The 25,228-nt window shown below is 33.9% G+C and overlaps 1 protein-coding gene across 1 annotated transcript; it reads left to right on the top strand.

The window, feature by feature from the left end:
* Positions 1-6,610: 6,610 nt before the first annotated feature.
* LOC145616115 (CLIP-associated protein-like) lies at positions 6,611-24,802 on the top strand. Its single transcript, XM_081670822.1, has 21 exons — positions 6,611-7,110; positions 7,827-7,982; positions 8,089-8,151; positions 10,035-10,103; positions 10,296-10,461; positions 10,760-10,921; positions 12,861-12,958; positions 15,630-15,704; positions 15,824-15,892; positions 15,993-16,078; positions 16,162-16,279; positions 16,993-17,091; positions 17,217-17,568; positions 17,727-19,528; positions 19,870-19,971; positions 21,084-21,188; positions 21,299-21,373; positions 21,807-21,875; positions 21,965-22,033; positions 23,643-23,744; positions 24,291-24,802. Exons 1-21 carry the CDS (start codon positions 6,778-6,780, stop codon positions 24,447-24,449), a joined length of 4,329 nt encoding a protein of 1,442 aa, XP_081526948.1. The 5' UTR covers positions 6,611-6,777; the 3' UTR covers positions 24,450-24,802.
* Positions 24,803-25,228: the final 426 nt, after the last annotated feature.

Raw genomic sequence — 25,228 nt, 5'->3', positions numbered from 1 at the left:
GTGTAAAATTGAATTGAGTGGGTGAATTTATTTGAGATTATCTACTTCCCAAAATTGAAGGAGCTATTTTCTAGGAGATGATTAAATGTGATTGAAGTTTCAAGGGAGTTAATTAATATTTGCACTTACAAATTTACAATGTACGTACATAATTTAATTGTTTTTTTTGTTTTTTTTTTGTTTTTTTTTTCTGGGACTTGCATTAGCATATGTGGGCTTCAAAATTTGGGGCCCTGGGCGGGCGCCCCGGCTGACCTGGTCCAAATATGGGCCTGGTGATGAGCAAATGAGATCACCTTGATCGATGTAGGGTTACTCCAATGGAAAAAAGGGGATACTTTCATAAATAAGTTGAGTTATTCTTTTATTAGTTGAAAAACTTAAAACAAAGAATAGGGGTTCCTTAATAAACAAATGGTGTTATTTTTTTAAATTAATTGATGTTACTCGTATAATTAGTTTGAGTTACTTGTATTACCCTTGTGAAAAAACGAAGTTACTCAAACTAAAGGGCATGTTCACTTTAGCTTAAGTTCATCAGTTCAGTTCAACTCCAATCAATTCAATTCAGTTTCTAATTTCCTTCTCTCATAAAATATTCATTTTAGCTCTATTCAGTTCAGTGTTTAGTTTAGTTCAGTTCAGTTCAGTATATGTGGTCAGACCCTAATATATACAAAGTACCCATATAAGGGTGTGTTCTATTCACCTGATATTCACTAATCTTAACTTATCTTAACTTATCAAAATTTTTAAAACTTATTTTAGTTGTAATTTGTACTTGGGTAACCATTATCAGAACTTATTAGACTTGAACTGAACTTATCTAAACTTATTACATCAGAAATAAGTGAAACTAAGGTGAACAAAACTAACCCTAGCTAAATTAGTACATAAACTTTTTGGTGCATCATAAATTACTCGAGTTATTTTGTTAGGGGTTATCAGAGTTAATCAGTTAGGGGTTATTTGAGTTACTCGGTCAGGGTTTCTTGAGGGGTTACTCGAGTGGTTCACTCGGTTGAGGGTTATTTGAGGGGTTACTCGGTTAGGGATTACTCGAGTTACTCAATCAAGGGTTACTCGAGTTCTCAGTTAAGGGTTACTCGAGGGGTTACTCGGTCATAGGTTACTTGGTCAAGGGTTCGAGTTACTCGGCTAGGGGTTATTTAAAGAGTTTGATCATGGGTTAGTCGAGTAATTTGGTCAGGGGTTACTCGGTAAGGGATTACTTGAGGGTTCAGTCAGGGGTTACTTGAGGGGTTCGGTCATGGATTACTCAGGGGTTACTACGTCAGGGGTTACTTGAGTGGTTACTCGATTAGAAGTAGTAACCCCTAACGGAGTAACTTGAGTAACCCCGGCAACTCGAGTAACCCCTGACCGAGTAACTTGAGTAATCCCGGTAACTTGAGTAAATTTTGACCGAGAAACTCGAGTTACCCCTGCCGCACGATACAACATGCTGCATAAAAAATATTACGAAATTAATATGGTCAGATTGAATGGCTACCACACACATGACTTATCGTTTTCCTTTTTATACCTAAGACTTCATATGCAATTTTGGAATTAAGTATCAAAGAAAATTGTTCCCTGGCCTCTACACGTTTTTCTTACCAATTAGTTATCTTTGAAGACTTCATTTACTTCCCCTCTTTTTTTATTTTTATTTTTATTTTATTTTTATTTTTTGGAATGAATGAATTTTGAAAATTTGAAGACTAATTAAGGACAACTATATTTCGTTATGTAAGATGTTAGATTCCAGCTGGTTGCACCTAATGGATAGATTAGGTGAAGCTAAGTCTTATTAAACACTAAGAACATAAACTAACATAATTTTTCTTATCCTATGTCATGTATGTGGAGCCAAAGAGTTCAAAATTAATTAGATAATAATGGGAAGCTTGATCTTGTTGGAATAATTTTGTAGCATGAAAAGGATGAACATCTAATTAGTTTCCGTCTTCATAATTTGCATCCACATATTTCAATTATTCAAAATTAGTTGTCATATTATGTCGCGTATTCAACTACTCATAATTAATAACAAGACACATCTATATCTATATCTATACTTAGTATTTAAAAAAGCAAACCAAAAAAACATGTGTCATCATTCTATTACACTTCCCTATCTTCTTTTTCAACTCAACGTGCCACATGTCGACATGTCGTTTTACATTTTTTATTTTTTATTATACAATTTTTCTTAACACTTTCATTAAACACTTCATCTTCATCTCCCCTCTTTAATTCAACCTATTTAATTTCTCTCTTTGATTTTAGTCCCTCCATCTTCTTTCTATTAAGTCTCATTTCAATTAAAGTCCCAAAATTTTTATTTCTTTAATTATGTTTTCATTTACATATTACACTCATAAGTATTTATTGGTATTTTCTCACTCATCTCTCAATGCAATTTTCTATGAACAAGCCGTGTATTGCACGGGCCAGAAGACTAGTTTTTATAAATACTCTTCAATACGGAATAACAGTTGTACTATTTCTATCAATTCTACTATGTCAATTTAAGTGGCTAGCACTATATTTTGGAATTATAAGCGTATGGTACTAAGGTAACATGAAATATTGCTTGAAAAACCACGACAATAGTAAATTAAGGCCCTGTTCTCTTCACCTTAATTTTGCTGAACTGAAATTATTTTTACTGAACTGAAATTATTTTTGCTGAACTTAAATTAATTTTACTGAACTTAAATTAATTTTACTGAACTGAAATTATTTTGCTGAACTGAAATTATTTTTACTGATTTTATATTATAATTCTTCTTTAAGAAAACTGAATTTTACTAAACTGAACTTATTTTTACTGAATTGAAATTATTTTTACTGAACTGAAATTAATTTTACTGAACTGAACTTATTTTTACTGAACTGAAATTATTTTTACTTAATATTATTTTTGTAAGGTGAAGAGAACAGGACCTAACATATGCGACTATTAATTTCAGACAAAGGGATCATGTTGTAACGCTTACTGTTTTAGACGAGCACGTGTCATACCCCTTGTGCTTGATGATGCCTAGGCCATACCAACATCCTTTGTCATCCAGCCTGTAAAAGCTTATGATAATACATACATTAATCCAGATTGTAATGACCACTTAATCAGAAATAATTGAATAATAGTAGTAGTATAAGATAGTTGTATTAATTAACATGACAAAACCTAACAGGAAACATGATTGAACAAAAGTTAAAGTGGACGAACTTTTTTTTAAGCATTGTCCAAAAGAAAGGGTGGTTGGCTTGGCTTTTCCATCAAGTTAATTAAGCCTATATATTCTTGTTTGGTTGTGTGTTTTTCACGCCCTCTACAACAATCTTTTGTTTTTATTTAGGATCTTATCTTTTATAATATGGTTAGTTAACTTTTATATTTATGAATATCTCTTTGATAGACTCGTTGACAAAACATTGGTGGTTTAGAATTTTGGTAAAATGTATGATCAATCCTAACTTGAATCATTAGTTAGGTTGTTCTATCTCAAGTTCACATTGAGAAAGTCTTTCCATTTTGACCCTTAACATCGTTAATTGTCTATTAGTAATAAACCTAAATTTATAAAAAGTTGATGATTTAAAATTATGTATTGATAATGATGATAAAAATATAGTACGTAAATGGTGTTAAACACCATTATGGACTTAGGGCCTGTTCACATTTACTTAATTTCAGTTCAGTTCAGCTCCAATCAGTTCAGTTCAGTTCCAATCAGTTCAGTTCAGTTCAGCTCTTAATTTCCCTCTCACATAAAATATTCATTTCAGCTCTATTCAGTTCAGTTCAGTTCAGTTTTAATCAGTTCAGTTCAGTTCAGCTCCAATCAGTTCAGTTCAGTTCAATTCAGCTCAATTCAGTAAATATGAACAGGCCCTTAGTGTACAACTAAAAATAAACGAGTACTTTTTAGAATGTTTTAAAGATTAGATACGTACTAGAGGATGATAAGTTATTAAGTTGTATTAATTGAAGGGTTGCGTAGCAAATTGCACAAAAGATGGATGAAAACTACTTGAAGTATAAAATGACATGACTTGGCCAGTTGCCAACAACCAACATTTATTTGATTCATAGTAAATAATTAGCCGTTAACTAAAGCTTAATCTTCCTTTGCTTTAAGCTCGTTCCAATTGTTAGGAAGATATATTTGTCATTGACTCATTGTGCAAGGTCACAAGGGCTTAGCTAGTGATTATTATAATGTAGGCCATTATTTGATGTAGCTCTAAAAACTAAAAACTAATAGTTTACTCAAAATCTAATACTACATAGAAAGTATAACCTAGTTTTACATCCATTGCAATGCCTCCATTATCTTTTTATAATAACATTGTGAGTTTTATACACGTCCAACTATACTTTAATCCAACTAAAATCAAGGAACAAGGTCAATAAAATAGGGGCCTAGGCCTCCAAATTTAAATTAGACAACTTACCTACAACAAAAGTTTGCAATATTGCTTTCACATTATACATTGGGCCTAATTTGATTGTTGTTGAAGACCTCCATAGTTATTGAGACGACTTATTTCATGCTTGCCATTGCACATTCGATACCATTACTTCTCTAATAGTCTAATGTGAAGTAACTTTTAAGTAAAAGCAAGCTATAGTACGTACGTTTATATGACATGATGAATATAACAAGTCTCACATGCGTGGATCTGAATATTTCTTTAGTTAGTATCACTTGATCGATAAATAATATAGCAGTATTAATAATAAAAAAATGCATTCTAATTAGTAATATTCGACTATGAGTTGAATCAATATACTCCATTTGTTCTTTATGAATCTTTTTATTTTCCACACAGGTATGTTCTCACATATCTTTGACCTTTTCTTTACTCAATTCTAGTAAGACTCTCTTTTTTAAAACCTTATGCTTATGTCATTCCAAAATTCTCGTTTCTACCAAGTAAAAAAATTACATGTTTAGTTCACTTAATTTTTTGTTGAATTTGAAATTATTGTTACTGAATAAAAACTCACTTTTACATATTGAAACTTATTTTCACTAAATATAAACTATGCAATATTATTTGTTAGGCCTTGTTCACTTCACCTTAAAAAAATAATATTAAGTAAAAATAAGTTCGGTTCAGTAAGAATAAGTTCCGTTCAGTAAAAATATGTTCAGTTTAGTAAAATCAAGTTCAGTTCAGTAAAAATAAGTTCAGTTCAGTAAAATTCAGTTTTTTTAAAGAAGAATTATAATAGCAAATCAGTAAAAATAATTTCAGTACAACAAAAATGGTTTCAGTTCAGTAAAATGAATTTAAGTTCAGCAAATATAATTTTGCTTCATTAAAAATAATTTCAGTAAGATGAAGTGAATGAGACCTTAATGAGCTTAATTTAATTGTTCATTTTTGTATTTGTTGGTTTTTTCAATTTTTACCACTAAAATCTTATTTTAACTAAATACAATCGACTTTTACCTATTGAAACTAAATTAAACTATTTTATTCTCGAGGTAGAGTAAACATTGCTTAAAATTCTATTTATATGGCTTATTACGTCTAAATTCTTATTTTACAATATTGAATTTATTTAACATTATCCAAATTTATCAAAATATATGTTTTATTGAACTTGTAAGAAATTAAATTAATTGGTAAAAACAAATTAAAGAAAACAATACTTAGAATCGTTAGTTTCATTTTACTTTCACCTATTATCTTATTTCATAAAAACAAGTTCATACAAAATTTCAAATAAAATCTATCTATCTATTAACTATTACTAAAACAAAACGTTGCTGACGTCATCACTTCCCACATGTCACTCTCGTATTAAATCTTTTTCCATCTAAATGCAAAGATGATGTCATTTTTTTTTGGAACTACCATATTTAACAATTTTGAAATTTGAATATTAAAAGCTTCAACATTACAACTACAATCTATCAATTTATCCTAAAAAACAATGAAACAATTGTAAATAGCCCACACTAATAAATGGACACCTACATTGAAATATGTATTAGCCAACGTTGATCAGGTATTATATTATTAAAATTACAAATATTTCTGTACATGGTGCATAACTCTTATTTAAATTTATCCATTTTTTTAAATGTACAAATTATAAAAATATATTTTATATAAACTGTGCAACGCACGGGTTCTAACCTACTATACTTATATTTTATGAGTTGAAAAATAAGTTCATATCATGTAAAATAATTTCAAACAAAATAAGTTGGAAAAATCAAAGAAAATATATTTTTTTTAAAAAAAGATAAATTCAGATAAAATAAAATAACTTCAGACAAAATTAAATTTGTTCAAAATAATAAAACAAGTTCATTTTTTTTTTAAAATTCAAAAAAATCAGTTGATCCAAATAAAATATGAGTAAAAGCAATTTATTCATCAATTTTTTTTTTTTTGAAATAACAATTAATTCAACAAAGAGAAAAATGAACTTATTAATAAGTGAGTTAATTAAATTAATTAATACAAGTAGAAAAATGAAAATTAAAAATAACCTTGAGAAGAAAACAATGGTTGAAAATAATCTCGTAATCCACAAACAGTAGTAGAATTTAGATTCGCCTCGTCTATGCCTTGTCACTCCAACTTCACAAGTCACAACCCGTCGATCTAGCCACCTTCACTTTTCACTCACCACCACCAACACTCCCCCACTCACTCTTTAACCCCCATTCCCACTTTCTCTCTCCTCAAACAACATTCCCAGATCTGCTCCATTTTCTCTCTCCTCTCCTCCAAACCCTAACAATGGAGGAGGCTCTCGAACTCGCCCGAGCTAAAGACACCAAACAACGCATGGCTGCCGTCGAACGTCTCCACCACCTTCTCGAATCTTCCAGAAAACCTCTTTCTTCTTCCGAAGTCACTTCTCTTGTTGATACTTGCTTAGATCTTCTCAAGGATAACAATTTCAGAGTTTCTCAAGGCTCTCTCCTTGCTCTTGCTTCTGCTGCTGTCATTTCTGCCGACCATTTTAAAATTCACTTTAATTCTCTTGTTCCTGCTACTGTTGAGCGTCTTGGTGATGCTAAACAGCCTGTTCGCGATGCCGCTCGCCGCCTCTTGCTCACTCTTATGGAGGTTATTACCATCCTTTCTTCGATGTTGATCTTTTGATTTCCTTCTTTTATTTATATAACATTAGAGATTTTGACTGATTCTAATAAATATTTGGGGAAATTCTTAATTTTAATTATATAATTGGTTTGATTTTTTATTTGTGATGTTTTTTTTTTTTTTTTTTTTTTTTTTTTTGTTTGTTTCATGCAATCACCTGACTGCATTTGTACTCCTGTTTAATAGAGTCTTTGATTTTTCGCCGCGATAAATCTAAGTTGAGTTGAGCTGATTGAGTTTAATTTATTTATGGCTAAAATAAGTTAAAATCAGGGATAATAAGTTTTGATAGTTGGTGTTTAGGTGAACAAATTGAAGCCTTGTGTGTAGCTGATAATTTAATTTTAGTAATTATGTGAAGGTAATTTTATTCTTTGATACACTAGTTAGACAAAAATGTAACTTTTTATTTTTCGATATTGTGGAGTAATTTTGTGTTGTGGTAGTAGGGGTGGTCTATAGAAAGCTGGATTGTGTGAAGTAAAAATCTGTAATTTCTCGATTTGGAGCAGTATAGTGGTCAGGAAAGTATACATGGTTGTTGTGAACATGTTTGTATTTGGTGCATTTAGTCCTCTTTCACTGAAGTAACTGGATTCGTTTCAGTGATTGTATGGTGTTTTACGACGTCTTTGGATCACTGTCTGATTGAATGCATATCATACTGGTGCATTTTGCAGGTTTCGTCACCTACAATTATTGTGGAAAGAGCTGGTTCTTATGCTTGGGAGCATAAAAGCTGGAGAGTCCGGGAAGAATTTGCTCGCACAGTGACATCAGCAATGAATTTGTTTGCATCTACGGAGCTCCCTCTCCAAAGGGCCATTCTTCCTCCAGTAAGCTTGTTGATTACCTTGCTATGCATTGCCTTTATAGTTGAATAAGTTGTCTTGATTCCTATCACTAATTATAACTGATTTAAAATTTTTGGCACCTTCTCAGATATTGCATATGTTGAATGACCCCAATCACAGTGTTAGGGAAGCTGCAATATCCTGCATCGAGGTTGGTGAATTTATATGATCAGCATAATTTATTCCCTATTGTTTTACAGTTGCGAAACTTGCAATAGTTACTTGTTTAATTTGTTTATTTTGACTTTGAGTTCATTTCCAAGAAATTATAATATGACTCGTATATTGTGAATTTTATGGTGTTCCAAAAGCTTTTGTTGTCTCTTGGGTCTCTATGCTTTGCATCACCGTATTTTAAACCTAAATTCAATGTACTGAACTAAGGAAAGCACTTAAATCATTGTGTTGACTAGCACTATTCAGGTCTGACCCACTGTTTTTTCGAGTAATTTTATTTCTGTATATTTCAGGTCATTGGGTCATATAATTGTGTTCTAGAGCTTAGATCCATTTTCTTCAGGTCAGTTTCGTCTGAATTTTCAGCCAAATCAACTTTTGCCAACTATGGGCATGGTGTGGGATGTGGTCTTGTTTGGGAAATTAACCTTTTTGCTCACCAAGCTGACTGAGGTCATCTACATTAGGCCTTATTCCATAAGTCGTTTGGAGTAATGAATATGACCTGTTTTTATATAAGAACTAGTTATTATACCTTGGTTATAGCTAATTGACATAAGGCCAACATTTAATGGTGGAGATGTAGATGGAATACTCATCACATAGCTATGCACTTTCATCCAAAGGAGAATCGCATACTTATCACAACATTATTGGAAGGATTAAATTGCCATAGTAGTAGAGAGTTGTAAAGATGGAAGAGGTATAGATGGTGCTGATTTGTGAGAGAGGAGGGGAGTTCATATTTGGGGTAGCATATGATGAGATAATTGGTTAGGCTCAACTGTAGTTTAGCGGTTGTGTTAGACAATCTTTGAGAGGCCTTAGGTGTAATTCTTGTGGGCCTGTGTTTATTTTTTTCTATGCAAGAAGACAACTAATACTATGTTATGCCAAGTCACTTGTAACTCATTAAGTAACATGTCATTGTTAGAGGTATAATATAGATGCCAAAAAATAGTGGAATTTCCCTTGATAGTTGGTAGAGAGGAGAAAATTTTTTGATAGTTTACTAAAGATGGTTTTCAATTGGAAGAATGTGGCAGGGTTTAAGAAGGGAAGAATATATCATGCATTTCATTTTACCATTCCTTCATGTGCCGGTTTCGAGTATTTAAAAGCTTTGAGGTTGAATATAGAGATTTTAAAATTTTAAGGATTGCTTGATTAAGTGCCTTGTACCTAATCGTGTATTTTAACTCATAACTGGGTATATTTTTAAAAAGCAATTCCCATTTTCATTTAAACTTAGAGAACAACCAAGTTTTAGTTCTATGTGGACCCGCTACCATTAGGAGGCCTAAGACCAAAATAGTGTACCCACAAGCTGTCAAATGTATTAATGAAAACTATTGTGAGGGATATGGTTCCTACACTTGTAAAATCTGATTTATTGGGTAATTAGCTTTCATAGCTGTCTGGTAATTGTAGCTTGTTTGAGTGTTGGTGTAAATCAATTATCATATTAGCAAGCTGCTAGTGGCTGGTGGGTAGTGAAACAAAATTGGTAAATTAAAATAGTATATGTATGTCTTTTTCATACAAAGATTTAAGTCAGTTCAAAATGAAATCATCTGTTAGAATCTTAATTTGGAATTAGTCAAATTCTTAGGTATCTTTGATTTAGCAAGTACCATAACTTCATAATCTTTGTTCATCCAAGAAGGGTGGAAAACTGTTTTCTTCATCAGGGAATCCTAATAAAAGGAAAGGCAAGAATTACAAGTTTAGTATAGTACGCTTGTGGTTGCTCTCATAATTTTTATGTATTTTTACCGAGTCCGATCTATTCAATTCTTGTCGACACAAATGTTTCCTATGTCTAAAGTGAATACATTTTTCTCTCGTTATCTACAGGAGATGTATATGCAGATTGGGCCTCAATTCCAAGAAGAACTACAAAGGCATCAGCTTCCATCATATATGGTATTGTCATTGAATCTAATTTCTTTTTAATTTTTATCCGAGATATTTCTTTTAGAATGGCTTGTTAAATTTGTAAATTGCTAAGATTTCATTCTCTCCTTGATTATGATGTAAAGTCTGTGGTCTTCACCATTGAACTTTGTTTTTCAGTTTTGTATCTTCTTATCATTTTTTTTGGTATTCGGGTTGCAGGTAAAAGATATTAATGCGAGGTTGGAGAGGATTGAACCAAAGCCCCGTTCTTCTGATGGCGCTGTTAGTAGTAGTATTGTTAATGAGCATAAGGTTACTAATCATAATCCCAAGCGCAACAGTCCCAAAGCGAAAAATTCTTCTCGTGAAACGTCTTTATTCGGAGGTTAGCTTGTTCAACTATCTCAGTTTTGGACTCTATTCCCTTAAATTTATATATGTAGATGTGGAAAGCTTTTACAGTATTTTGTGTGTGTTGACATTTTGTTTTTATTTATCTTTAAGTTCGAAACAACTAACCAAGAATAGCTTATTTTGAACATTTTTGACAAGCACTTGTATGTTGCTTGTGTATGTAGCTCTTTTAATTGTCATTTCTTCAGCATCATTCTCGATAGTTAAAGGAATTCCTAGGCTCCTAGCATCCTTTTGGCAAAACCTTGATTCGTTTTTTTGGTTTGCAGCTGATGGAGATGTTACTGAAAAGCCAGTAGACCCTGTGAAAGTTTACTCAGAAAAGGAGCTAATCAGGGAATTTGAGAAAATCGCTTCGACACTTGTACCAGAAAAAGATTGGTCTCACCGTATTGCAGCCATGCAGAGATTTGAAGGCCTTGTAATTGGAGGTTTCCTCTCTATTTTCTGTTATCATGTGTACCAAAAACTGTTTTACTTCTCGTAAATTGTGATCTCCTATTTTGGTCTGGTCTTTAATTCTGCTACTGGCATGTCTGAATAAGGCCATGTTCTCTTCAATTTAATATTTAATGTTTAGTAATAATAAGTAATGTTTGATAAATATAGAATTAGTTAAGTTACAGTGAAGATAAATGTAATGGTGAATCCTTAAGTTTTAATTAGTAAAAATAATTTAATTTCAGGAAAAAAAATTTAGATTGAGAGATACTCATTAAATTTCATTAAAAATAATTAAAGCCGGTTAAAAAAAAAAATTATATTCCGTAAATATCAGGTGAGGGGAACAGGGCTTAGATTGAGGAATTATAGCATGGTGCAGTGGGTTTTGACGATTAGACTTAGTATCTTAACTAATACTTTTTAACTACATATGCCCTTTATCTCCCTCTTGCTGCCTACCCATGCTAGGAAGTTTTTACACTGATCTCCCAACCAGTTTATGTTCTTAGTCTATCCTAAGGCATGTTCTTATCCTTTTTTAATACTTCCTTTCGTCCCATTATTAAGTGCCCATTTCTAATATTTCATGGGAATAAAGAAGAATGGAGGGAGTATATAGTATTCTTGATAGTACGGGATATTTATATGGAAAAGGTAAAAAGTAAGTAATGACATTTTGGATACATGTGTATTTTGTATGGGATATGTTAAAAAGCATTTAATAGCACAGAAATTTATGGATATGTAGGAGAATTTAATATGGGAAAGGTAAAAAAGTTTGTGGATTGAGAGTTTTAGAAACATGCACTAACTTTTGGGATACCCAACATGCACTTGATTATGGGACGGAGGGAGTATTACTTATGTGATGTAGATGCTATAATCTGTCTTGTGATGACTGTACAAAGACTACGAACAGCTTTCTTGCATTTTTGTTTGTTGAAACAATGGATAGAGTAGAATTAGTCTTATGGCCTGTTTGGGGACATAGAATTCATTTCAATTTCTGGATTGGGTCAAGTGACTTGTTTGGATTCTCTAAGAATTTGGATTGGGTCCATTTCCATGTCGTTTTAAAAACCAGCCATCGTTTTAAAAACCAGCCAGATCATTAGAAATGAAATCCAACATGATTCTTAGAATTTTGAAATCCAATTTAGATTTCCACTTCTCTCTCTCCTCTATTCTATTCATGACACCTTTTAGTCCCAACCCTTTTGCTCTCTCATTAGTCCTATCCTTTCTTTCTCCTCAGCTTCCATCATAGCAAGATTGATTTCCTTTAAATTTTCACTTTTATGTTCAATTTTCTTGGTTTGTTTCATAATACTGCTCGATTTTCATGGTTTTTATTCATGAATATGATCATTTATAGCGTCGTCATTACTTTCTCAACTCCATTATACCCCATCATCCTTCTTCCCTCGACGATTCTTTCCCTTCTCCACCAATTACTTTTGCCTTCTCATAATTTCTCCTCTTATAAATTTATAATCGTTTCAGTCACTCTCCCGCACTCCATTAAATTATTCCTTCCACTCGCCTCTCCCACCTTTGCTTCTACTCCAACATTAGTAGCAATTTAGGCATAACATCTGATAGTGGCATTGGTGAAGTCTAATGATAGTTATGATTCATCTTAGCACTCCAACAACCGTGGAATTTTTAACTTTGTTAGACATGAAATTCTACATATTTCTCAAACAATAGGGTGAAATTGAAATTATTAGAATTTTCTATACAATTGTTTTGAAATTCAATTTCACCATTTCGAATTCTGGAATTGAATCCAAAGATATCAAATCAAATCTAAATTACCAAACACTATGTTATAATATATGCTTCAACCTTGTCACTGTGTTTGTGAGATAGTTATAATTGTAGATATGTCTAGAGCTAAGTTTTTCTGTAATATATCTTGTTCAGGTGCTGCTGATTACCCATGTTTCCGGGGATTGCTAAAGCAACTTATTGGTCCTTTGAGCACACAGCTTTCCGATCGTAGGTCAAGCATAGTTAAGCAAGTATGTTGTCTCCCTATAAATTATTGATCTTGTGAATACTTTGTTGCTGGGTTGCTTTTTGTTCTGCTTTATCTTCTTTCTTAACTCTAGTGTAGTTTGCTCTATTTTTCCATTTGAATTCAAAATTTTGTTGAGTTGCTTCTTTCGGACCATATTAGCTAGTATGTTCATGCAAGCAGTTTATGGTCTTATAGTAGAATATTGCCTCTCTTCTACTTTTCAAAGGTGTGAGGCTTCCTGGTGGACCGTTTTCCATGCCTTAAAAGAATTTCCCTTAGTAGTTCAGCTGTATTAGAACTACATTCAACCTCATAATTGTCTTGGTACCAGTTTTTATATTTCTGCAGCCTGTTTTCTTTTTCCTTACTTAAATGTCTGACAGGGTAAAGTCGTATCCCCTAATCAAAAGTATTACCTAAGTCCTCTAACTAATGCAGATAGGGAAGTAGGGTCGAATCCACAGGGAAACTAGTCTTTCTATTACTAATTAATTATTATAATCTAAATTATCAGGGTAACCAATGTTGTGTAATTAAAGACTATACTACGAAGAATATGAGTAGGGAAAATAAAGTAGGGAGAAATCAAATATTAAAAGGCTTAGGGCATAGGTTCACCAATAAACAATATTCCAGGGTAAAACATAATAATCAATCATCAATGCATTAATTAACCAGATTATAAAGGGCTTTCGCTACGTATTACAATCACAGAATTAATCTACCGGTATTAAATCTCATCTCTCGAATCTCGACTTAACCATTTATAAATTAACCTGCCTATTGAAACTAGGCCTAAAATATCAATTCTCATCTCTCGAATCTCGAATCAATATTGCATAACTCATACAATTAGACCAGCGCTAATCTAATTGTATAGCATTAAATCAATCAATAGGAAACTAATTAAGCATTGAAAATCAACAATAATAAATCATCCCATCATATTATTTATGGATCCCCATAAACCCTAGAATTAAACTACTCTTGCATAATTAAAACTAAACTAATCAAAGCGATTAAACTAAGCATAATAAAAGCAAGAATAATGAAAGCAATAATAAAACAATAAAATTAAACTAAAGTTAACACAAGATAAAACATTAGAAAAGTATAAGAACGAAAATCGGAAATCAAGAAAACAAAGTAAGTGGAAATTACAAAACCAAAACAAACTAATAAGTCTGACAAAAGCTTAAGAACTAAATTAAAGAATTAATCTAAAAGAAAACAAAATTATAAAAGCTGCCACTAATTATAATTCAAGAAACAAAACTAATAATAAAGAAAAGCAAGAACTAGAACTATCTTCCAAAAAACTAATCCCCTCAAGCTGCGTAAACCTTGGGCATTTATAATGACCCACGAAACCGACATCAAAATTGCTAGAGTAAGGCCCACGAAACCGACATCAGCTATTTAGGAATAAGATGTCTCGCCCGATCGGGCCCGCTAATTCACACCAATTTGTAACTTCGGGCTTCATTCAAATTGGCCCAATTTCCTCTCCTCATTACTTGGTCCATGCTATAATTTCTTCGTAGCCTACTCACTTAATCGAGCCCTTAATCACCGAACCAAATTTCTTTAACTCGGTCTTGAGCTTTAAATATACGGTCATAAAATACGATTTAACTCCAATATCTTTGTAGTGGCTCAATAAGCTCGGGAATTATTATAATTCTGCAAATTCCTACAAAATAATACTAACTCTACAAAAACACTAGAAAACGTATATTAGTAATAAAAATAGCTCCGTAGAGCTCAAATAAGCACAAATATGACCGTGGGACGGGGAATAAATATATATATATAAAATAGACTTATCAATGTCCCAGCTGAATGCCAATCATGTGTGCACTATGCAGCTGCCTATTATTAAAAGATGGTTTTGCTTCTCATCTTTGTAATTGTGATAGGCATTGGGTTGGAATGTTGGATTCCCTGTAATGGTGAATAGTAGTAAACTTTGGTCTTAACTCTCAAGTGAATAGTATTGAATTTTGGTCTTTCTGGATTGGCTAATGTTATTTGAGATGAACTTTCTTTAAATGGGCAAGTCTGAAGATGTTTTGAAATGATGAGGTGGTTGATGAGTATGATACTCAGATTTAGGGATAAGGAATGAGTAGGTATGTTCCCAGTGGCCAATCTTGTCAAATTTCAAGGACTGAGTTGAGATGATACGAGGACACTGTACATAAGTAAAATCGATGCATCCTGAAATTTATTATGATGGAGCCCAGCAATAGCATGTCAAATACGTGGAAAGAATTGAAGGGAGGGTGGTATGGTTATTTCTCTGCTCCTTCCTTGCCTTGATTATTGCCAGTTGTCCAGAGAATGCTGTGCAAACACTCCACTGGCAATTGACTAACTGTGCCTGTAAAAGTGATTCTGCTCCTGGATGGATGACTGTTGCAGCCTTGCAGGGTAATTTGAAGTTGCGGGATTCTTATGGGGATAACACCAGGGTTTCATGGCTGATGATTCTATGCTTTTTAATAATAGTGAATCTAAGAAACCAGTTGTCTGGATTGCTTGACCAGTTGTCAACTAAATTTTCAGTTCATTATTTGTCTTGTCCATTTCTTCCTCTTCCTGTATAGCTGCAGAGATTGTTATGTCTAATGTCTGGTTTTTCTCTTATTAATCTGTTTCACTATCTGCAGGCTTGTCATTTATTGAATTTTTTGTCAAAGGAGTTGCTGGGAGACTTTGAGGCTTGTGCGGAGCATTTTATTCCTGTAATTTCTTTTCAATTTAGTAACTTTTTTATTATTTCTTTTAAATAAAGTTTTCTTTATGTTCATGATTGTGGTTGCACTACACTTGGCTGTCTCTGACATTGCAATTATGTTTGTAGGTTCTTTTCAAGCTTGTTGTGATAACAGTGCTCGTAATTGCAGAGTCTGCTGATAATTGCATTAAGACGGTACTTTTTCTAATTCCTCGATTAGTGTTTCTAAACTCTCTTTATTTTTTTCTTTTTTCGTATAAAATTTTGATACAAGTTGCAATCTTTGCGATCCAAGATGTTGCGTAACTGCAAAGTTGCTCGTGTACTTCCTCGAATAGCAGATTGTGCTAAGAATGACCGAAATGCAGCGCTGCGTGCCAGGTTTGCATTCAGCAATCAAAGTGTGAAATTTGAAAAACTTTCAGATTCTGAATTGATGTTAATCCTTTCGTCCTCTGATGTAGGTGTTGTGATTATGCACTGTTAGTCCTAGAACATTGGCCTGATGAACCTGAAATACAGCGAGCAGCTGATCTATATGAAGATATGATTAGACGTTGTGTTGGTGATGCTGTGAGCGAGGTATATCTTTGATTACTCTCTGAAAGAAAATGATAAATACTCCCTCCGTGTTTTTTTAAGTGTTACAGTTTGACCGGGACATAGTTATAGGCAATTTAATTGACTTAAATAACATAAGAGGTAAGTGGGGGTTTGGAGTATTAAAAAATTGTAAAATAAAGATAGTGGGGTTAATAGTATATTGAAAAGTAATGAATGTGAGAGGAAAGATATAATAAAAAAAGTAATAGTGGGTTTGGGTGGGGACCATGAGAGGAGAGAGATATAATATTTTAATGTAGCTTTTTGCCATAAAAGGAAGTTGTAACACTTATTAAAACACGGCCGGATTTGGTAAGTGTAACACTTATTAAAACACGGAGGGAGTAAAGGACATTTGAATATTCTCGGCAACTTTAATCTCATTAACACTTCATAAATTTTGGGCTGTAACCTTTTTTCGATGTATGCATCTATTTTTTACATGGTTAAACTGGTTTTTCTATGATAATACCATCTGCAGGATGGTCAAACATTCAGAGGTGACAATCCTGGTATTAATATATGGAATATTTCGACCATCCCACAGTACCAAGGACAAACTGAACAGAAATAAGTTATAAATTTAGGACTGTCTTTACTGTTAGATCATGATATATGTGGGAAAGGAAATTGCCTAGTCAAATGTTGTTTCAAGTATGTTTATTCTCATAACTAATATGTTTTTGTTTTAGGTACGAACAACTGCAAGGGCTTGCTATAGAATGTTTGCGAAAACCTGGCCTGATCGTTCTAGAAGGCTATTTCAATCTTTTGATCCTGTTATACAGAGGGTAGGGTCTATTTCTCCTACGTTTGGGAACTCATCTGTCTTTGTTATTGGTTGGATATTGAAGACAATGGTTATTCCTGCTTTTCCCTTTGTTTCTTAGCAAATTGAAGTTGGTTTTTGTTTTAGATAATTAATGAAGAAGATGGGGGTTTACATAGAAGGCATGCATCTCCTTCTGTTCGCGAAAGAAATGTGCCAAATACACTTCAGTCATCTGCTTCTTTAAATATGCCTGGTTACGGTACTTCTGCTATTGTTGCAATGGACAAGACTGCAACTCTATCCTCTAGAGCATCAGTTTCTTCTGGGATGCTTTTGTCTCAATCAAAGTCTCTTGATAAAGGGTCTGACCGTAGCCTGGAAAGTGTACTGAATTCCAGCAAAGAGAAAGTTTCGGCAATTGAAAGTTTGCTTAGAGGTCTAGATTTGTCTTCAAAACATAATTCGTCAACTATTAGATCTTCTAGCCTTGATCTAGGTATGGATAACTTCTTTTCTATTTACTTTGTGTTTTGTTTACTAATTTTATTTGGAAAATATGTTGTTAGAACTACAGTAAAACCTGTATTTTTTAAGAAATATTTTTGGAACTACATTGAGAAAGGGTAAATTTTTCTTTTATTGCCCCTAGTGCAGGAGTTGACCCTCCTTCGTCTCGTGATCCTCCATATCCCCTTGCCGTTCCTGCTTCAAATCAAGTAACAAGCTTATCATTGGATTCAAAGTTGTCATCAGTCACTGGAAATAAAAACTGCAATGGTGGCATGGCTCATTCTGACATGTATTCTCATTTGCATGCTTCGAAAGATGCTGGTAAATTATCATATCGTAGTGGTCTCATGAATGAGCCATCATCAACATTGATGTCATACTCAGCAAAGAGAGCTTCAGAAAGAGCACACGAGAGAAGCTTTACTGAAGAGCAAGCTGACATCAGAGATTCTAGAAGATACATGAACTCACACATGGATAGGCAATATGCCGATACACCTTATAGAGAAACAACTTTTAGAGATTCAAGTTATGTTCCGAATTTTCAGAGACCACTATCAAGAAAAAATGTCACAGGTAGGAGTACATCTTCAAGCAGGAGGAGAAGTTTTGATGACAGCCATCTTCCTCTTGGGGAAACACCAAGTTTTGTGGAAGGCCCAGCTTCTCTTCATGAGGCTCTAGGTGAGGGACTAAGTCCAAGCTCTGACTGGTGTGCTAGAGTTGCTGCTTTCAACTATATACGATCTCTGCTGCAGCAAGGCCCAAGCGGTATTCAGGACATTGTTCAAAATTTTGAAAAGGTGATGAAGCTGTTTTTTAAGCATCTGGATGATCCTCATCATAAGGTTGCCCAGGCTGCTCTTTTAACTCTCGCAGAGATAATTCCCGCTTGTAGAAGACCTTTTGAAAGTTACATGGAAAGGATTTTGCCACATGTGTTCTCCCGGTTGATTGATCCAAAAGAGGTAGTTCGTCAGCCTTGCTCGACAACATTGGATATTGTGGGCAAAACCTATGGGGTGGATTCTTTGTTGCCTGCATTGCTTCGTTCACTGGATGAACAGCGATCACCTAAAGCAAAATTGGCTGTTATTGAATTTGCAATTGGCTCTTTTAATAAGAATTCTGTTACATCTGAAGGTGCTGGTAACATTGGCATATTGAAGTTGTGGCTTGCAAAATTGACACCTCTAGTTCATGATAAAAATACTAAACTTAAGGAGGCTGCTATTTCGTGTTTTATATCAGTCTATACCCACTATGATCCCACAAATGTATTGAATTTTATCCTAAGCTTATCTGTTGAAGAGCAAAATTCATTGAGGCGAGCTCTGAAGCAGTATACACCTCGTATAGAAGTGGATTTGATGAACTTTTTGCAAAGCAAGAAAGAGAGACAGCGTTCGAAGGCTGCTTATGATCCATCTGATGTTGTGGGGACGTCTTCTGAAGAGGGCTATATGGGAGTATCTAAGAAAACGAGCTATTTTGGAAGATATTCTGCTAATTCCCCTGACAGTGATGGAGGCAGGAAATGGAATCCAATGCTGGATTCAACATACTCAAGTGGTCGTACCAATCACGCTACTACTGATGAATCGCATGCTAACCTGTACGAGAGTCATGACAGTGGATCTGGTCACGAGATGCTAGATTCAAGAATTAAAGATAAGTATATGGGTAATAACAGTGGTGAAAGTGTAGGATATTGGGCCAGTCGAATGGAAAATGTGGACAGTAGTGACAATCCAGGTGTTTTGTCCACTCCACGTATGGACACTAATGGACTTAAAAAGAGTTCGGACAGTATTGGGGCCAGCGCAGAATTGCAACATGAAAATGGTTTTTCAGATGATTTGGCTACAGACCATACTAAACCTGGAGTGTTGAAGATTGCCTCCAGTTCAGAATCTGGTCTGAGCATTCCTCAAATTCTTCACTCAGTGAGTTCAATGTCCTTTGTTTATAATATTGCTTTGCTTCTCTTTTGTGGTTTTCCTTGTCTAGAAATCTAAATCATAAATTGTGCTTGCATAATTCAAACTGGGCTAAAAGGGTTAGAGAAAACACAGAACATTAATAATGCGGTCCTCTTGAAAATAAGTTGTTAGCCTTTTACACATTCACCTGGAGCTGCAATGGGGTATCTTTCTTCATGGGCTTTTTTTATTTTATTTTGCATTCTATTGTCTCCTCCTTAGCTTAGAGCCCTAGATGATCCTCTTGTGCAAGAGATGAACGGAACAGGTTTCATGATTAATTATTTGGTCATTTTTTCTTACAGATTTGCAACGGGAATGAAGGAAGCTCCGCCGACAGCAGGCAAAGTGCAATTCATCAATTGATCGAAGCATCTGTATCAAATGATTCCTCCATGTGGAGCAAGGTATACTTGGACTAACTTATCACCTTCTCCGCAATTTCCAACCCTGATGATATAACTCTTTGATAACATTGAAGATGGGTTCTACATTCATGTGTTACTATTGTTGACTTGTTGAGTACTCTGTATAATCGCATTTAGGTACATCATGATGTTTCCCATCCAGATGGTAAGGATTTTATGTTACTTATCACAGAACCCTTGACATCAATTGTATCTGTTGCGTTGTTATATTCTTGAGTTAGTTTTATATGCTCTTTCCTATATTTTGGTAAGCTGGGAATTTGTGATTTTCATCTAAATTTCGCATGGCTCTTTTCATTGTCACTATGTGCAGTGCAGCCAATGTTCCAATGTGAATTCATGTAAATTTGACTAAGATAACCAGATAAGGATCATGGGCCTGTTGTATGCTTGTACTGGCCTTCATTTAAGAGTTTGTGCTGTCAAAAGTTAGAAGAGTTCTCCTTTAAGCTCCATAGCATGAAACTATTTTAAAAAATGTAGAAATTAAATATTCTTGCTGAAAAAATAACCTGGAAATGAAAATTGTGTTTAGCTGGATAAAAGTATTTGATTTGAAGATGAATACATCTGGTCTAAGGAAAAAAATTTTTTAGACAACTGGGGGATTCTTTGATGTGGCATCGGCTTCACTTTTTTTCTTTCATGTTGTTCACTTGATTTTGCATGCTCTGCTCATAATGCAGTGAGATTTCCCCTTCATCTCTTCTCTTCCTTCTCTTGATATTTTCCTTCCTCTTTCCTTTGATGCTTCCTCCCCCTTTTCTCTTATTGTTCGTCATTTTGCTTCTGCTAATATGGATGGACTTTTACCATCTCTGTTCCACTTAGATTTCCCCCTTATCTCTATTTTGGGAAATTTCGTAAGTTTGAGGTTCAATGTAAAAAAAAAAAAGTTTCTTTTCATTTTTGAATCTCAATTGACATGTATAGCATCTTAATTATGTATGGGCATTCTTCTATTGACATGTATAGTGGTTCTGAAAGGTAATCTTTTGTATTTGCCTTTAGTTAAAACAAATAGAGAATTGTTTTAGTTGATATTGAAAGTGTGAAGGGTATGCTAAGTACTGTTGCTTCCTGTTTTGCAGTACTTCAATCAGATTTTAACTGCTGTACTTGAGGTATTAGATGATCCTGAATCTTCTGTTAAAGAACTTGTACTATTGCTGATTGCTGAAATGCTAAGAAATCAGGTGAGCTGTTCACTTTGTCAATATACTATTTGCTCCCAATGGACTATGGTTACTTTCCAAGACATATCTTACTTTTAACATGTTGATTGCCACTTGACTCCAAAATCCAGAAAGAAGCCATGGAAGAATCTGTTGAAATTGTAATGGAAAAGCTGCTTCATGTTTCAAAGGATACTGCTCCCAAGGTAAATTAATGTTTTTTTTTTTACAAAAATTTTATTTTATTTTATTTGAGAATTTGTTAGACATAATGAGCTGCCCTGCATGGGCTGTAATTGCTTGTCTCACTGCACTTGCCAGTCCTAGCCAACCCTTGGGCTTGTGGAATCACAAACCTGCCCCCAGAGAGGACTAGCTGGTCACCACATTCTGTGGGAAATCATTAAAATTGTATTTTTTTTTATGAAAAATAATATTTTGTTGTCCCAGCAATCGATGTAGGATGGCCGGGATCTTATCTGGCCAAGCCTTCCCTAGTGGGCCTGGCTTAAGCCTTGTGGACAAAAAATGCCTATCTTGCCTGGCTCTGTGGATTGGCTCAATTTAGCCAGGAATTGTCCATTGATCATGTCTAGTTATAATTATTTTTCAAGTCTAACAATATACCTTCATATTCAGGTTGCTAATGAAGCAGAGAACTGCTTGACTACGTTGTTGGCCCAGTACGACCCATTTAGATGCTTGAGTGTAAGTAGCAAGATTTGTATCTGCTCTCCCACTGAAGTTTCAAATATTTCTTGCATTCTTTGTGATGCTCTTTTTTGTCAACTCTGCAGGTGATTGTTCCTCTGTTGGTTGCAGAGGATGAGAAGACTCTTGTTGCTTCCATAAATTGTTTGACCAAGGTATTTGTTGCTGTCTATCTTCTATTTGATGCACAAAATTCACTTACTAAAAAAGTAAAAAGTATGGTTGGATATTGAATTTTGGGTTTTGTGCAATCTTGCCATTACTTGTTTTCTGACTGTTTGACCTATATTTTGATGTCCTCTCTTCATCCTGCCTATATATGATGTCCTCTCTTCAACCTGCTCTTTTGAAGGACAATAGAAACTTGGAATGAATGTTAGGTAACTGCAATCACCACTACAACAGTACCCTCACACTTAGGATATTGCCCTTAGGGACTAAATCTGGGTTCAAGATTGCATAAGGCTCAGTTATTTCAAAAACTTTTGCATGTCCCCGGTTTACAATAATTTTATTGTACATCGAACATTTTGCGGAAAGTGACCTTTTTTTTTGTCACAAAAGTGACCTTTTTTTTCACAAAAATGACCCCCTTTTTTTTTCACATAAGTGACCCACAAAAGGTACCCTTTTTCATGCATAAAAGTTACCCTTTTTACCCACAAAAAGTACCCATATTTTTACAAAAGTGGCTCATATTAATAAGAGTACATTAACATGGAAATTACTAAAATCAAACTAACAATGCAAAACAGAGCTTGAAAATTAAAAAATTAAACAACGTAAACAGTATTACACACACACACACACACACTAGAGCAACAAATTCCAAATTTTCAAACTTGAATAAATGCATGTAGATCATCTTCAGCAAGGTAGATTGGGAGTTTTCTTCATCGTGTTTACGAGTAGCAACTAATTTGCAAATTTGTTGAAAATTGAAGAAACAAATCGGTTAAGGAATTTAAAAACAAAAGGCAAGAATTAAATTACATCAAACTAAGATAAAACACAAATAATTGAGGAAATAAACTTGATACTCGAAAGAAGATTGTTTCTACATGCTTGAATCACTAGAGATAAAATTGAGTAGAGAGGAGAGTGGAAAAACCAGAAGAGAGAGAAAGATGGTAGCCAAAAGAAAAAGAAATGAAATGAGGAAAGAGAAAAGATACATAAGAGTATTAATTTTTATTTTTGGGTGAGTAAATTTGCACACGTATGAAGTAGGGGTAAGTTTCCTCTTGTCCGCCACACACTAATTATTGTAAACCCGCTTTTTTAAAACTTTTGTGCAGTTACATAAATTCAATGCTCACTATAAATCAAAATTCATTCCAAAAAAAGTTTATTAATCATTGTAGTCTCTTTTTAACTGAGATTGTCTTCTCCTGTGGGTTCTTGCTTGAAAAATGATGTGAGAAAATAAGTACATTGGAGAAGGGTTCCACTATGAACTAAAATTTTTGTGTGATTATTATTCGATTGCTTTCATATTAGATACTGTATAAATCAAGTATAGCTGAACATGATGGGTTAGCTCAGTTCTGGGTTAATGTTGGTCAAAATTTAGAATTCATGAGAGATTTGACTCAGGAATGAGGTATTACTCTTTTACATAACCACATTAATCTGTCTGGATTTGTTTGCTATCTTGCTTCTACTCAATGTTGGCTGGCTACTTTTCAAATAGGACTGTTACATGTGGCCTTTTGGCTTTCACGTTTTTCGAATAAATGATGTCAGTATATTTTCTTCCTTCAGCTTGTGGGCAGGTTGTCTCAAGAGGAATTGATGAATCAGTTGCCGTCTTTCTTGCCAGCTCTGTTTGATGCATTTGGGAATCAGAGTGCTGACGTGCGCAAGGTAACTGTTGTACTTTATGTCAGAACTAGTATTGTGGGATTACATCCAAGTTTGAACTTTGTTGGATCTTATAAACTTGAAGTTTAGTTGCCTGTAAAGAAGAATTGAGTTCAAGAATGAAAACCAAAGAAATACCTTTTTTATATAATATCTCACAAGTTTATAAAGCTTAAACATGATTTGGACGTCAAAATTAATATCGAAACTACTACTAAGTGCTAAAAAATATAAGCCAGCTTAGCCTTTTGAATCAAATTAAAGTTCTGTGATGAACTTAGTAGCTTGCGAGCTGAACTAGGCTATATTGTTCCATGATCGGAATATTAGAGGACACTGAGTCATAGGTAACAAGTCAATTTTAAAGAACACTTTGGTACCTTGGCAAAAAAGAAACAATTACATTATTACTCCATTATTTTACCCACAGTAGTTGGTTTGGATCTGATTTTTTTTCTGATAGTTTATATCTTTCCTACTGATTGTTCTTTTGTTTTTGTTTTTTTGTTGTGTTTTTTTTTTTTTTTTTTTTTTTTTCCTTTTTTGCAGACAGTTGTATTTTGTCTGGTTGACATTTATATCATGCTTGGGAAAGCATTCCTGCCATATCTCGAGGGACTTAACAGTACCCAATTGCGTTTGGTGACAATTTATGCTAACCGCATCTCCCAAGCTAGAACAGGGACTCCAATAGATGCTGGCCAATGATGTTATTATGGAGGGTCTTGGTAGTTCCAAATTCATTGTTGTGTATTCTGTAAATGGTGTGAAAAATGCATCGTGGTGTCCGTGTGTGGGTATTCATTTGTGGCACTTATTAGTTTTAGAAATGTAGTTTTTGGTGTTCACCCTCGTCTGTTACAAGCAGGGTGGAGGGTATGGTGTGTGGAAAGAGATTTAATGAATATTTTTTCTTCTGGTGTTAATATTAAATTATTCTTTCCGAATCATACTCTGGTTTGATATTGTATTGGTTTTGAAATGATTGAGGTTTTTGGAATGTATATAACTGTTGATTACATGATTTATAACTATATACATGGTTTTGGTTCGCCTTTATACGTACTTCGTATTTAACTAGTTTTGTTTTGGATATTGCAAGTTTTAAGTCGCTACTTTGCTCTTTTTTTTTGACAAGACTCTTATATCGATATATGTAGACTTAGTTTGCAACAAAAAAAACATATGTAGATTTAGTGGCACATGGTTGTTTTTTTTTTTTTTTTTTTTTTTTTTTTGGGAGAAAGTCAAACCCCACATTGTGTATTTTGGGTTGATATTTTTTTTGAGAAAACACAAAGCAATACGAAGTATTAGTTTATTATTTTGGGTTCTTATTGCATATAAATAAAAGGGATAATATTTCTATGGAACAAGGTTGATAATATTCATTATAGTCCTAGAATTGCTTGGAGATTTGTTACTATGCCTTTAGCTGCTGGTGGTTTGGGTATAAGGAGATTAAGAGAATGGAATATGTATTTTAT

Source organism: Chenopodium album, chromosome 26, assembly GCF_948465745.1.
Source record: "Chenopodium album chromosome 26, dcCheAlbu1.1, whole genome shotgun sequence".
Classification (NCBI taxonomy): domain Eukaryota; kingdom Viridiplantae; phylum Streptophyta; class Magnoliopsida; order Caryophyllales; family Amaranthaceae; genus Chenopodium; species Chenopodium album.
The sequence above is the reverse complement of the archived record's forward strand: the minus strand, read 5'-3'. Positions and strand labels throughout refer to the sequence as shown.